The 15,874-nt window shown below is 56.3% G+C and overlaps 1 protein-coding gene across 5 annotated transcripts in view; it reads right to left on the bottom strand.

The window, feature by feature from the left end:
• ypel2a (yippee-like 2a) overlaps positions 1 to 15,874 on the bottom strand; it is a 67,287-nt gene that overhangs the window by 16,494 nt on the left and 34,919 nt on the right. For all 5 annotated transcript variants that reach the window (XR_005462654.1, XM_038814633.1, XM_038814630.1 and 2 more), the window contains exon 2: positions 4,183 to 4,226. Coding sequence is in view for 4 of the 5 variants with exons in the window: in XM_038814633.1 (XP_038670561.1) it covers positions 4,183 to 4,226 (44 nt within the window). In the remaining variant the exon portion in view is untranslated. The remainder of the gene's footprint in view (positions 1 to 4,182; positions 4,227 to 15,874) is intronic.

The following is a 15,874-nucleotide window of genomic DNA, read 5'->3' as shown; positions in this document are numbered from 1 at the left end:
ACGGCGACACGGCGCAGGGCGACACGGCGCAGGCGCGACACGGCCAGGGGACACACCGCAGGGCGACACGGCAGGGCGACACACCGCAGGGCGACACACCGCAGGGCGACACGGCGCAGGGCGACACGGCGCAGGGCGACACGGCGCAGGGCGACACGGGGCAGGGCGACACGGCGCAGGGCGACACGGCGCAGGGCGACACGGCGCAGGGCGACACGGCGCAGGGCGACACGGCGCAGGGCGACACGGCGCAGGGCGACACACCGCAGGGCGACACACCGCAGGGCGACACACCGCAGGGCGACACCCCGCAGGGCGACACACCGCAGGGCGACACACCGCAGGCGACACACGCGCAGGGCGACACACACGCAGGGCGACACGACCGCAGTCGACACACCGCAGGGCGACACCCAGAGGGCGACCCCGCAGGGCGACACGCGCAGGGCGACACGGCGCAGGCGACACGCGCAGGGCGACACAACCGCAGGGCGACACGGCGCAGGGCGACACGGCGCAGGGCGAAACACCGCAGGGCGACACAGCCGCAGGCGACACGCGCAGGGCCGACACACACCGCAGGGCGACACACGCAGGGCGACACAGACGCAGGGCGACACGGCCGCAGGGCGACCGGCGCAGGGCGACACACCGCAGGGCGACACGGCGCAGGGCGACACACCGCAGGGCGACACGGCGCAGGGCGACACGGCGCAGGGCGACACGGCGCAGGGCGACACGGCGCAGGGCGACACACCGCAGGGCGACACGGCGCAGGGCGACACGGCGCAGGGCGACAACACGCAGGGCGACACGGCGCAGGGCGACACACCGCAGGGCGACACACCGCAGGGCGACACGCCGCAGGGCGACACACCGCAGGGCGACACACCGCAGGGCGACACACCGCAGGGCGACAGGGCGCAGGGCGACGCGGCGCAGGGCGACACACCGCAGGGCGACACACCGCAGGGGGACACACCGCAGGGCGACACACCGCAGGGCGACACACCGCAGGGCGACACGGCGCAGGGGGACACACCGCAGGGGGACACACCGCAGGGTGACACACCGCAGGGCGACACGGCGCAGGGCGACACACCGCAGGGCGACACACCGCAGGGCGACACGGCGCAGGGGGACACACCGCAGGGGGACACACCGCAGGGCGACACAACCGCAGGGCGGACACGGCGCAGGGCGACACACCGCAGGGCGACACACCGCAGGGCGACACGGCGCAGGGGGACACACCGCAGGGCGACACGGCGCAGGGCGACACACCGCAGGGCGACACGGCGCAGGGCGACACGGCGCAGGGCGACACGGCGCAGGGCGACACACCGCAGGGCGACACACCGCAGGGGCGACCACACCGCAGGGCGACACGGCGCAGGGCGACACGGCGCAGGGCGACACGGCGCAGGGCGACACGGCGCAGGGCAACACGGCGCAGGGCGACACACCGCAGGGCGACACACCGCAGGGCGACACACCGCAGGGCGACACACCGCAGGGCGACACACCGCAGGGCGACACACCGCAGGGCGACACACCGCAGGGCGACACGGCGCAGGGCGACACACCGCAGGGCGACACGGCGCAGGGCGACACGGCGCAGGGCGACACACCGCAGGGCGACACGGCGCAGGGCGACACACCGCAGGGCGACACACCGCAGGGCGACACGCCGCAGGGCGACACACCGCAGGGCGACACACCGCAGGGCGACTCGGCGCAGGGCGGACACACGCAGGGCGACTCGGCGCAGGGGGCGACACACCGCAGGGCGACACACCGCAGGGCGACACACCGCAGGGCGACACACCGCAGGGCGACACACCGCAGGGCGACACGGCGCAGGGCGACACACCGCAGGGCGACACGGCGCAGGGCGACACACCGCAGGGCGACACACCGCAGGGCGACACACCGCAGGGCGACACACCGCAGGGCGACACACGCAGGGCGACACACCGCAGGGCGACACACGCAGGGCGACACGGCGCAGGGCGACACCACCGCAGGGCGACACGGCGCAGGGCGACACACCGCAGGGCGACACACCGCAGGGCGACACGCCGCAGGGCGACACGGCGCAGGGCGACACACCGCAGGGCGACACGGCGCAGGGCGACACACCGCAGGGCGACACGGCGCAGGGCGACACGGCGCAGGGCGACACACCGCAGGGCGACACGGCGCAGGGCGACACGGCGCAGGGCGACACGGCACAGGGCGACACACCGCAGGGCGACACGGCGCAGGGCGACACGGCGCAGGGCGACACGGCACAGGGCGACACACCGCAGGGCGACACACCGCAGGGCGACACGGCGCAGGGCGACACGGCGCAGGGCGACACGGCGCAGGGCGACACGGCACAGGGCGACACACCGCAGGGCGACACACCGCAGGGCGACACGGCGCAGGGCGACACGGCACAGGGCGACACACCGCAGGGCGACACACCGCAGGGCGACACGGCGCAGGGCGACACGGCACAGGGCGACACACCGCAGGGCGACACACCGCAGGGCGGACACCCCGCAGGGCGACAACACGCAGGGCGACACACCGCAGGGCGACACGGCGCAGGGCGACACGGCGCAGGGCGACACACCGCAGGGCGACACACCGCAGGGCGACACACCGCAGGGCGACACACCGCAGGGCGACACGGCGCAGGGCGACACGCCGCAGGGCGACACGGCGCAGGGCGACACGCCGCAGGGCGACACACCGCAGGGCGACACGGCGCAGGGCGACACGGCGCAGGGCGACACACCGCAGGGCGACACACCGCAGGGCGACACGGCGCAGGGCGACACACCGCAGGGCGACACGGCGCAGGGCGACACACCGCAGGGCGACACACCGCAGGGCGACACACCGCAGGGCGACACGCCGCAGGGCGACACGGCGCAGGGCGACACACCGCAGGGCGACACACCGCAGGGCGACACGGCGCAGGGCGACACACCGCAGGGCGACACACCGCAGGGCGACACACCGCAGGGCGACACACCGCAGGGCGACACGGGGCAGGGCGACACACCGCAGGGCGACACGGCGCAGGGCGACACACCGCAGGGCGACACGGCGCAGGGCGACACACCGCAGGGCGACACACCGCAGGGCGACACACCGCAGGGCGACACGGCGCAGGGCGACACACCGCAGGGCGACACGGCGCAGGGCGACACACCGCAGGGCGACACGGCGCAGGGCGACACACCGCAGGGCGACACGGCGCAGGGCGACACACCGCAGGGCGACACGGCGCAGGGCGACACGGCGCAGGGCGACACGGGGCAGGGCGACACGGCGCAGGGCGACACACCGCAGGGCGACACGGCGCAGGGCGACACGGCGCAGGGCGACACACCGCAGGGCGACACACCGCAGGGCGACACACCGCAGGGCGACACACCGCAGGGCGACACGGCGCAGGGCGACACGCCGCAGGGCGACACGGCGCAGGGCGACACGCCGCAGGGCGACACGCCGCAGGGCGACACACCGCAGGGCGACACACCGCAGGGCGACACACCGCAGGGCGACACGGCGCAGGGCGACACACCGCAGGGCGACACACCGCAGGGCGACACGGCGCAGGGCGACACACCGCAGGGCGACACGGCGCAGGGCGACACACCGCAGGGCGACACGCCGCAGGGCGACACGGCGCAGGGCGACACGGCGCAGGGCGACACACCGCAGGGCGACACGGCGCAGGGCGACACACCGCAGGGCGACACTCCGCAGGGCGACACACCGCAGGGCGACACGGCGCAGGGCGACACTCCGCAGGGCGACACACCGCAGGGCGACACGGCGCAGGGCGACACACCGCAGGGCGACACTCCGCAGGGCGACATGAGATCAAACTGGTGACAGAACCAACTTCAGCTTCAGGCGGGACTTGCATTTCTATAGCGCCTTTTATGAGTTTTGCAGCTATTTAAGTACTTTTGATGTGTAATAACTGCATGTAAGAAGTGGTTAACAGGCAACATAATCAGGAGGGGAAAAAAAAACCTTGCCGATATTTCACAGACAGGTTAGCGAAGTGGGGCAGGGAGAATGGAGGGTGGGGAACAGTAGGTATTTTTTTTGAAATGGATGGGCTGGGGAGGAACAAAGGGGCGATCTGATCTGGCTTTGTCCTCTGATACTCACACAGAGTTGAACAGGTAAGCTCTACCTTGGCTCCCTTGAAAAGACTGAAAAGGAAACGAGAAAATAAATCAATGCCAAACCATACACAAACACAAAAGATACTGAGCAAAACCATTAGAGAAAGAATTTTCATTTCTACAGCATCTTTCACAATGCCACAGCATCCCAAAGCACTTTATGACCAACAAAAGCACTTTTAAATCGTAGCCACTGGCGGAAGCCAATTCACGAGTGCTAAAATACCACAAACAATATGGTCATTTGTTTTTGTGATACAATATTGGCCAAGGTAGGCAGCAGAATGCCCGTGTTCTTCATCGACATAGCACGGTGCGGTCTTGTACACCGACTCTCACCTCAGCTAAACAACAGTGCAGCACCCTCTCAGTACAGCACCAGGAATGTCAACCCCAATTCTAGGCTCAGCTCAGATCCCGGGGACCCGCTGCCTGAGGAGGCAAGAGTGTGATTCTCTGAGACACAGCTTCAGAAAGGTGGCGCGTGCAGAATATTACGGTGCGGCTTAGCCCTGTGCACCCCCAGTTAACTGAGCTCACGCCTCGCTGGGATCCACAAACGGCACGCGGCTCATTGCCCCCCCCTCCCTGGGAGGGAAGGCGAGAGCTTCTGATCGGGGAAGCATCCCCCCCCCACACGCTCTCCCACCAGGCAGCTGCACTTGTTTGCCAAGGTTGTCGAAATGTGCAATACCGACAGGCAGGCAAAGCTTGTTGGCCGCTCGGCCAGCGGCACGGTGCTGCCTCACAGCGCCAGGGACCCGGGTTCAATTCCGGCCTCGGGTGACTGTATGGACTGGTTAGGTGCAGGGTCGGTGGATTGGCCATGCTAAATTGCCCCTTAATCGGAAAAACTGAATTGGGTACTCTAAATTTATTTAAAAAAAGAAATGAACTATAAGGATCAAGCCAAGGCCTGATTGGAATCCAATTCACCACCTTAAACATCCACTCTTTTTTGAAAAAAAAACAGGGACTGCAACGGCTCAAGAAAGCAACTCACCACCACCCCGTTCTCAAGGGGGAATTAGGGACGGGCAACAAACGCTGGCCCAGCCACCGATGCCCCACATCCCCATGAATGAATGAAAGAAACGTTCACGCCTGTCGCAACATGTAGCGCCTTTAACAGAGTGAAACATCCCTGGAGCATCACAGGTAATTAGCAGACAAAGCTCGACACGGAGGCCGGGATTCCCTCCCCTCGCGTCGGCTTTCCTGGTGGTGCAGACGGTTTGTCATTGGCCGACAGCTAATGGGGGGGACGGGTGAAAAATCCCCCCCCCGGGTCACAGAGGGACATTTAAGGTGACCAAAAGCCTGGTCACAGAGAGAGGTTTTACACAAGGAAGGAGATGCGGAAAGAGTTTTAAAGGGATATAGGCGGGGCAACTAAAATTGAGGATGCTCAAGAAGCCAGAATTAGGCAGCATGGTAGCATAGTGGTTAGCATCAATGCTTCACAGCTCCAGGGTCCCAGGTTCGATTCCCGGTCTGGTCACTGTCTGTGTGGAGTCTGCACGTCCTCCCCGTGTGTGCGTGGGTTTCCTCCGGGTGCTCCGGTTTCCTCCCACAGTCCAAAGATGTGCGGGTTAGGTGGATTGGCCATGCTAAATTGCCCGTAGTGTCCTAAAAAGTAAGGTTAAGGGGGAGTTGTTGGGTTACGGGTATAGGGTGGATACGTGAGTTTGAGTAGGGTGATCATTGCTCGGCACAACATCGAGGGCTGAAGGGCCTGTTCTGTGCTGTACTGTTCTAAATCTTCTAAATCTAGAAGAGCACAGATATCTAATAATAATCGTTATTAGTGTCACAAGTAGGGCAGCACGGTGGTGCAGTGGGTTAGCCCTGTAACCTCACGGCGCCGAGGTCCCAGGTTCGATCCCGGCTCTGGGTCACTGTCCGTGTGGAGTTTGCACATTCTCCCCGTGTTTGCGTGGGTTTCACCCCCACAACCCAAAGATGTGCAGGGTAGGTGGATTGGCCACACTATAAATTGCCCCTTAATTGGAAAAAATTAATTGGGTATTCTAAATTTTAGAAAAAAAAAAAAAAAAAAATTAGTGTCACAAGTAGGCTGACATTAACACTGCAGTGAAGTTACCGTGAAAAGCCCCTAGAAGCCACACTCCGCGCGCCACCTGTTCAGATACACGGAGGGAGAATTCAGAATGTCCAATTCACCCAACAGCACGTCTTTCGGGACTTGTGGGAGGAAACCGGAGCCCCCGGAGGAAACCCACGCAGACACGGGGAGAACGTGCAGACTCCGCACAGACAGTGACCCAAGCCGGGAATCGAACCTGGGACCCTGGCGCTGTGAAGCAATTGTGCTAACCACTGCGCTGCCGTGCGATATGTCAGAGGAGGTTGCAGAGATGGGGAGGGACGAGGCCGTGGAGGGATTTGAAAACGAGGGTGAGAATTTTTTAATTGAGGCATTGCCGGACCGGTGGGGGGGGGGAGACCCCACACTCCCCATCTCACAGCACCAGTTGCTGTCTGACCTCCACTCTCAGTCACATCGTGAAACTTGGGGAAGAAAGAGGGATCTGTATCCTTAAAAAGAATAACAAACATTGCAAGCTTTTTTTCGTCAAGAATTCTGACACGATTCATTCACAAGACTTTTTTAAAAAAAGGGAAAACAAGCTCTCTTCTCCGTGCTGAGCCCTGCACACTCCAGTTACAGCAGGGGCCGAGAGCCCATTCTACCTAACAGCATTTCCCACCATTCTGCTTGTTATTTCAGTGAATGACACAGACACCAATGCTATTTTTGTGAAATGCTTGAACAGCATCTCTCACAGAAGGAGCTGTTTAAAGAAGGCGGGGGTGGAAAATATTGGATAACTTCACTCCACGTGGCACTCGCTACCACAAGGGCTACTGCAGGCAAGGAGCACAGGCTCAGCGAATGGGAAGCTGGACAAACACATGCAGGAGTAGAAGGATATGCTGATTGGGGCGAAGGAGTGGGTGGACGGACGCCAAGGTACAGCACAGACCAGATGGGCCGAACGGCATGTTTCTCTGTTGTACATGCAAGAACTAGGCTGGCGCAGTGGTTAGCACTGCTGCCTCACGGCGCCGAGGACGCGGGTTCGATCCCGGCCCCGGGTCACTGCCGTGTGGAGTTTGCACATTCTCCCCTTGTCTCCGTGGGTCTCACCCCCACAACCCAAAAATATGCGCAGGGTAGGTGGACTGGCCACGCTAAATTGCCCCTTAATTGGACCAAAAAGAATTGGATACTCTAAATTTATGTTTTAAAAGATGCACTTGATGTCTCAGAGCGTCAGGGACCAGGTTCAATTCCGGCCTTGGGTCACTGTCTGCGTGGAGTCTGCACGTTCTCCCCGTGTCTGCGTTGGTTTCCTCCGGGTGCTCCGGTTTCCTCCCACAAAGATGTGCGGGTTAGGTGGATTGGCCATTGCTAAATTGCCCTTAGTGTCCAAAAAGGTTAGGAGGGGTTATTGGGTTACGGGATAGGGTGGAAGGGGGGATTAAGTGGGTCGGTGCAGACTCGATGGGCCGAATGGCCTCCTTCTGCACTGTATGTTCTATGTTCTATTTGAATACCCGAGGGGAGTGAGCAGAGGCGGTGAATTTGGAATGTCTATCTCCAGTGGGTTCCAACGGCAGAAATATCCCACGCACTTCAACTTGGCGACTCAAGCCAAAGATCCACACCCTTGAAAATGAAATGAAATGAAAATCGCTTATTGTCACGAGTAGGCTTCAATGAAGTTACTGTGAAAAGCCCCTAGTCGCCACATTCCGGCACCTGTCCGGGGAGGCTGGTACGGGAATCGAACCGTGCTGCTGGCCTGCTTGGTCTGCTTTAAAAGCCAGCGAATTAGCTTGGTGAGCTAAACCAGCCCCTTAGGGGAGAACGGTGGTGTAATGTCACTGGACTAATACTACAGGGGCCCAGGCTAATGCTCTGGGGGACACAGGTTCAAATCCCACCAAAGTAAGTGGTCGAATTTAAATTCAGCTATTTAACCAGGGGAAAAAAATCTGCAATTGAAAGTTGGTAACGCCCACTGTCCGGGGCAGCATGGTGGCGCAGTTGCTAGCACGGCTGCCTCACGGCGCCGAGGTCCCAGGTTCGAATCCCGGCCCTGGGTCACTGTCCGTGTGGAGTTTGCACGTTCTCCCCGTGTCTGCGTTGGGTTTCGCCCCCACGACCCAAAGATGTGCAGGGTAGGTGGATTGGCCACGCTAAATTGCCCCTTAATTGGGAAAAAATTAATTGGGTACTCTAAATTTATTTTAAAAAACATCCACTATCCCAAAGAATTAGGCAGGAAATCTGCTGTCTTTACCTGGTCTGGCCTACATATAATTCCTAGACTCCGAGCTTCCTGAACTGTCTCCTGAAATGGAATAGCATGCCACGCAATTGCAGAAATTAGGGAAGGCCGCATACCAAGCAAGAATATTTGTTTTAAAAGCTTCTTGTCCCAAGGGACTTTCATACCAAGCGGTTAGGGATCAGACTGTTGTTTTCTCTGCAATTATCACTTAGCAACGGTTTTCTAGCTCGTCATTTAAAAAAAAAAATCTCTATTTGCCTTTTCTGCTTCCTCATCAGCACCACCTGCCTCTCCTCCACTTCCCAAAACCGCAACATAAAACTGGAAAAAAACTCTTCCCTTCTGTTCCAAGTCCCTCCCCATCTCTGCGCTCCTCCCATTCTCACCTCCTTTTGCCCGTCCCTGATTTTCCTTACCCCGCCACGGGCGGCCGTGCCTTCAGCTGCCTGGACCCTCAACTCTGGGGAATTCCCTCCATCCAACCTCCCTGCCTTCCCCCGTTAAAATCGCTCCTTCAAACCCTTTGATTCACGTTACCTGTCGCTAATGTGGTTGATGCACCTCGAGCTGTTATATCAGCTCAAGCGCGCGATATGAACACAAGTTGTCGTTGTGGATGTAACTGCTAGCTCCTAGGGCTGGGCTTTTTAAACTTACTGATAGAATTTACACTGCAGAAGGAGGCCATTCGGCCCACTGTGTCTGCACCGGCCCCTGGAAAAAGCACCCTACTTTTTTTTCCAATAAATTTAGAGTACCCAATTATTTTTTTTTTCCAATTAAGGTGCAATTTAGCGTGGCCAATCCACTTAACCCAGGTTGTGGGGGGCGAAACCCACGCAGACACGGGGAGAATGTGCAAACTCCACACGGACAGTGACCCAGAGCCGGGATCGAACCCGGGTCCTCAGCGCCGTAGTCCCAGTGCTAACCCACTGTGCCACCGTGCCGCCCAGAGCACCTTCCTGAAGCCATCACCTCGACCCTATCCCTGCAACTCCACCTAACCTTTTTGGACACCAAGGGCAAAGTTAGCCTGGCCAGTCCACCTTCTGTAACTGGTTGTCAGGTTTAGATAATACTTCAACATACGTCATTTAGAAAAGGGATGGGGCGAATGTATATGATTGTTAATATTATTGTTATTTTCGGTATTTTACTAAGGTGCGTTATTGTTGTATAAAATCAAAATTTCTCAATAAAAATTATTTTAAAAAAAAAAGAAAAGGGGATTTCTGACCAGAACGCGGAGCTGTGCAGTAGAGGGTGGATCGTTCCTGCCTCTGCAGTGGCATTGTTGGCTGCTTGTGCAGCAGTATTAAAAACTATTGTGTTCAGTGCCAACTTCTCTCTCTCTCTCTCTCTGCCAGTGGCAGTGGAAGACTGCAGTGCAGGAGCAGAGCCAGCACACAGCAGCTCCCCCCCCCGACACAGGCTCCAGCTGTCAGCTGTGAGCACATGGCGTACGCTCTGCCCACCGTAACCTTACTCGAATCTCCCCGAGCAGGGCACACCCATTTCCCACACCCCCTCCCCGCTCACCCCACACATGCTTCGGTTGACAAAGCCAAGAAAGAAACCACCTCGCTGAACATCAAGAAGTTGTCGAGAGAGAGAGGGAGAGACGAGAGCCAGAATAAACCACGTGTCCCCTCGAGACTATTCCGCCGATCAATAAGATCGGGGTTTGACCTTCCGACAATCTGCCCGTCTCTGTCTGACGTAAAGGCACTGACTGACCAACAGCAACCACAGTCCTCTGGATTAGAGAAAGTCAAAGATTCATTAAAAAAATATATTATTAAGGGGCAATTTGGCGTGGTCAATCACCTACCCTGCACATCTTTAGGTTGAGGGGGTGAGACCCACGCAGACACGGGGAGAATGTGCAAACTCCACACGGGCAATGACCCGGGGCCGGGATCGAACCTGGGACCTCGGCGACGTTAGGCAGCAGTGCTAACCACTGCGCCGCCCAAAGTCAAATATTCACAACCTTCCGAATGAACACGTTTCTCCTCATAGAAACTGCACCATCGTGCAGAATGACTGCATCACAGGAGGAGGATGCCTTTTGGCCCATCGAGCCAATGCTGCCTCCTTGCAGAAGTAACCCAGCTAGTCCTGTCCGGGTGTCCGTGTGGTCACCTTGATCAGGCCCAGGAGCAGAGCCACTAGGAGGTTCTCTGACCTCCCTGCTTCCCACGCAACAGGCATTCAAAGATGTTTCTGGAATGACAGACGGGTAGGGCAGCACGATGGCGCAGTGCTTAGCACTGCAGCCTCACGGCGCTGAGGCCCCAGGTTCGAATCCCGGCTCTGGGTCACTGTCCGTGTGGAGTTTTCACATTCTCCCCGTGTCTGCGTGAGTTTCAGCCCCCACAACCCAAAAGATGTGCAGGGTAGGTGGATCGGCCACGCTAAATTGCCCCTTAATTGGAAGAAATGGATTGGGTACTCTAAATTTATTTTTAAAACGAATCACAGAACGGAAGGTGGCCATTTGGCCCATCGCACCCATGCTGGCTGACTGCAACAGCAACTCAACGAATCCCACTTCCCCACCATTTTCCCCTTAATCTCTACGACCTCCGCTACAATCTTGGGCAGTGCATTCCAAATCCTAAACACTTGCTGGGAACAGTCTGTCTCCTCTGTCGCGATCCCTCACTATTTTGAACACCTCCATCAAATCCTGCCTCAAACTTGCCTTCTCCGGGGAAAACAGCCCCCGCTTCTCCGTCCTATCCGCGTAACCCAAATCCCTCGTCACTGGAACCAGTCTCAGAAACCTTTTTCGCTCCCTCTCCATAATAAAACCATAGAATTCCTACAGTGCAGACCCTTCAGGCCATCGAGTCAGAGCTCCCTACCTAGGCCCAATCCCCCGCCCTACCCCCGTAACCCCACCTAACCTACGCATCCCTGGACACTAGGGGGCAGCCAGAATTGGACACAACACTCCAGTTGATGCCGAACTAGTGTTTTATTAAGTTTCATCGTAACTTCCTTGCTTTGGTACTCTGTGCTTCTATTGATAAAGTCCACGATCCTGTACAGCTTTGTAACCACATTCTCCATCAGCCTTGCCTTCTTCAATGACTTATAAACATCTCGCCCTGGTCTCTTTGTCCCTACACCCCCTCTAGAATTTACTTCTTTATTTCATATCCAAAACCCTGGAACCTCCTCTCTAACAGCACTGCAGGTGTACGTACATCTCAGAGACCATGAATGTTGGCCTAGTCAGTGATTCCTATGTCCCTTGATTGAGTTTTCAAAAAAATTGCCACTCCTAATTCTTCCTTCCGTGTTTATTTATTTATTTTAGTTTAGAGTACCCAATTCATTATTTCCAATTAAGGGGCAATTCAGCACGGCCAATCCACCTACCCTGCACATCTTTGGGTTGTGGGGACGAAACCCACGCAGACACGGGGAGAATGTGTAAACTCCGCACGGACAGTGACCCTTCTGTGTTGTAACCATTCTATCAAGGTCACACTTCCAACGCCACCTCAGCCGACGGTTCTGCCCAGGCATTTTTCCTCTGGCAGTTCCAACCCTGGCTACCGTGGGGAGCACTCTCTCCTCTCAGTCAACAAGCTGTGGGTTCAGGCCGCACTCCACAAACGTTGAACACCAAATCCAGGACATTTGAAGGTAAGTACTGAGGGAGTGCTGTACACTTGGAGGTGCCGTCTTTAGGGTGACACGTCAAAGTGAGTTGTCCTGTGCCATTGCAGGTGGACATAAATGACTCGCAGCCAATGTGTCAAAGAGGGAAGGGGGGGGCACCCTGGTCAATGTTTTAACTCTCAGCAAACTTCACAAATTATATTACCTGGTCATTAGCGCTTTGCTACTTGTGAGATCTTGCTATGCGATGGCTGCCTCATTTCCTACATTACAACAGTGACGGCACTTCAGGAAACACTTCACAGGGCAAGCCCGGTGGCGCAGTGGGTTAGCACAGCTGCCTCACGGCGCCGAGGTCCCAGGTTCGATCCCGGCCCTGGGTCACTGTCCGTGTGGAGGTTGCACATTCTCCCCGTGTTTGCGTGGGTTTCGCCCCCACAACCCAAAGATGTGCAGGGTAGGTGGATTGGCCACGCTAAATTGCCCCTTAATAGGAAAAAAAACGAATTGGGTAGTCTAAATTTAAAAAAAAAAACACGGAGGACTGGAGAATTGCTAATGTTGTCCCTTTGTTTAAGAAGGGTAGCAGAGATAATCCAGGGAATTATAGACCTGTGAGCTTGACGTCAGTGATAGGCAAACTGTTGGAGAAGATACTGAGGGATAGATCTATTCACATCTGGAAGAAAATAGACTTATCAGTGATAGGCAGCATGGTTTTGTGCAGGGAAGGTCATGTCTTATAAACCTAATAGAATTCTTTGAGGAAGTGACAAAGTTAATTGATGAGGGAAGGGCTGTAGATGTCATATACATGGACTTCAGTAAAGCATTTGATAAAGTTTCCCATGGCAGGTTGATGGAAAAAGTGAAGTCGTATGGGGTTCAGGGTGTACTAGCTAGATGGATAAAGAACTGGCTGGGCAACAGGAGACAGAGAGTAGTGGTGGAAGGGAGTGTCTCAAAATGGAGAAAGGTGACTAGTGGTGTTCCACAGGGATCTGTGCTCGGACCACTGTTGTTTGTGATATACATAAATGATCTGGACGAAGGTATAAGTGGTCTGATGAGCAAGTTTGCAGATGATACTAAGATTGGTGGAGTTGCAGATAGTGAGGAGGACTGTCAGAGAATACAGCAAAATATAGATAGATTGGAGAGTTGGGCAGAGAAATGGCAGATGGAGTTCAATCCAGGCAAATGCGAGCTGATGCATTTTGGAAGGTCTAACTCAGGAGCAGACTATATGGTCAATGGAAGGGTCCTGGGGATAATTGATGTAGAGAGAGATCTGGGAGTTCAGGTCCATTGTACCCTGAAGGTGGCAACGCAGATTGATAGAGTGGTCAAGAAGGCATACAGCATGCTTGCCTTCATCGGACGGAGTATTAAGTACAAGAGTCGGCAGGTCATGTTACAGTTGTATTGGACTTTGGTTAGGCCACATTTGGAATACTGCGTGCAGTTCTGGTCGCCACATTATCAGAGGGATGTGGATGCTTTAGAGAGGGTGCAGAGGAGGTTCACCAGGATGTTGCCTGGTATGGAGGGTGCTAGCTATGAAGAAAGGTTGAGTAGATTAGGATTGTTTTCATTGGAAAGACGGAGGTTGAGGGGAGACCTGATTGAGGTCTACAAAATTATGAGAGGTATGGACAGGGTGGATAGCAACAAGCTTTTTCCAAGAGTGGGGGTGTCAATTACAAGGGGTCACGATTTCAAGGTGAGAGGGGAAAAGTTTAAGGAAGATGTGCGTGGGAAGTTTTTTACGCAGAGGATGGTAGGTGCCTGGAACGCTTTACCAGCAGAGGTGGTAGAGGCGGGCACGATAGCATCATTTAAGATGCATCTAGACAGATATATGAACAGGTGGGGAACAGAGAAAAGTAGACGTTGGAAAATCGGCAACAGGGTTAGATAAAGGATCTGGATCGGCGCAGGCTGGGAGGGCCGAAGGACCTGTTCCTGTGCTGCAATTTTCTTTGTTTCACTGGTTGCAAAGCTCTTTGAGAGGTTTGCAAAAGATGCTGCAGAATCCTAGAATCCTTACAGCGCAGAAGGAGGCCATTCGGCCCATCGAGTCCATGGGCAGCACGGTAGCATTGTGGGGGTGGCACGTTAGCATTGTGGTTAGCTCAATTGCTTCACAGCTCCAGGGTCCCAAGTTCGATTCCCCGCTGGGTCACTGTCTGTGCGGAGTCTGCACGTTCTCCCCGTGTGTGCGTGGGTTTCCTCCGGATGCTCCGGTTTCCTCCCACAGTCCAAAGATGTGCAGGTTAGGTGGATTGGCCATGATGAATTGCCCTTGGTGTCCAAAATTGCCCTTAGTGTTGGGTGGGGTTACTGGATTATGGGGATAGGGTGGAGGTGTTGACCTTGGGTAGGGTGCTCTTTCCAAGAGCCGGTGCAGACTCAATGGGCTGAATGGCCTCCTTCTGCACTGTAAATTCTATGAGTCTGCACCGGCCCTTCAAATGAGCTCTCCACCCATATCCACCCCGCCCTATCCCTGCAATCCCATAACCCGAGCTGCACATCCCTGCACACTAAGGGGCAATTTAGCACGGCCAATCCACCTCACCTGCCCATTTTCGGATTGTGGGAGGAAACCGGAGCACCCGGAAGATGCCCACGCAGACACAGGGAGAGCGTACAGACTCCACACGAACAGTCAACTGAAGCTGGAAATGAACCCTGGTCCCCGGCGCTGCGAGGCAGCAGTGCTAACCACTGCGCCACCGCACCGTCACGGTGTGGCCATGCCTGATTTCTAGTTCTTTGCATTAATCCCAGAAGCCAGAGGCAACCCTGCTTAGAACAGTAACCAGAGGCTTTGATTTTGAAATCTTTCTTCTGTAGCTTGCTATGGTGAGCTCCTCACAACCACAATAAATCCCATAAATATTACCTAGCTGACTCTTCCCAAAGAGAAGATTAAGGGCTGATCTGACAGAGGTGTATAAGATGATCAAACGATTTGGCACGGATAGACCAGAACTAACAGGATTAATCTTAATTCGAGCTAGCCCATAGAAGGATAGGCTCGTGGGGCTGAATGGACTCAGACTCTGACTCACACAGTGGGGGGCGAGGGTGGGCGGTCTTCAACTTCGGGGAAAGCTTCCTGAACTACCTCCCGGACCAACTGTGTGGAGAGTAAATCACAGTCATTCACTAAACAACATGTTCTAAATGCAGTACGACTCTTTGCAACAAGCTCCAGAAGAGACGGGTACAGAAATTCCTGGAAGGGGTGGGGTGCTTAATATCATACTCGTTAAGTAGTTGAGAACATTAATTAAAAGCTCTGGAATTGTTGAGCACAGTGTGCTGGAATCTGACGAGCTCCCCTTGCTGGTGGTATGTGCAACAGATAGCTGGTCAATTGCTGACCACCTCCCAGAGGCATTTCTATGATGCATGTTTGCCAGGCCTGGATCACAGGCCCTAGAAACCGGGGACCATCGATGGAGGACAGAAAACCACAGCACTGCGAGATCCCCAAGCTACGCCCAACGCTCTCTGGGCAACGCTGCCGTGATCTGTCACAAAGACAGAACAGAGTTTGCTGAGTTACTGACGGAAGTGCCGTACACACAGGCCTGACATAAAGAAGGGGCTTGCACTAATACAGCACCTCTCGACGTCACAAAAAATACTTTTACAACCAATGTGGCTTTTCATAATCTTTATAGTCACAAGTAGGCTTACATT

The sequence above is a fragment of the Scyliorhinus canicula genome, chromosome 12, assembly GCF_902713615.1.
Source record: "Scyliorhinus canicula chromosome 12, sScyCan1.1, whole genome shotgun sequence".
NCBI classification, from domain to species: domain Eukaryota; kingdom Metazoa; phylum Chordata; class Chondrichthyes; order Carcharhiniformes; family Scyliorhinidae; genus Scyliorhinus; species Scyliorhinus canicula.
The sequence above is the reverse complement of the archived record's forward strand: the minus strand, read 5'-3'. Positions and strand labels throughout refer to the sequence as shown.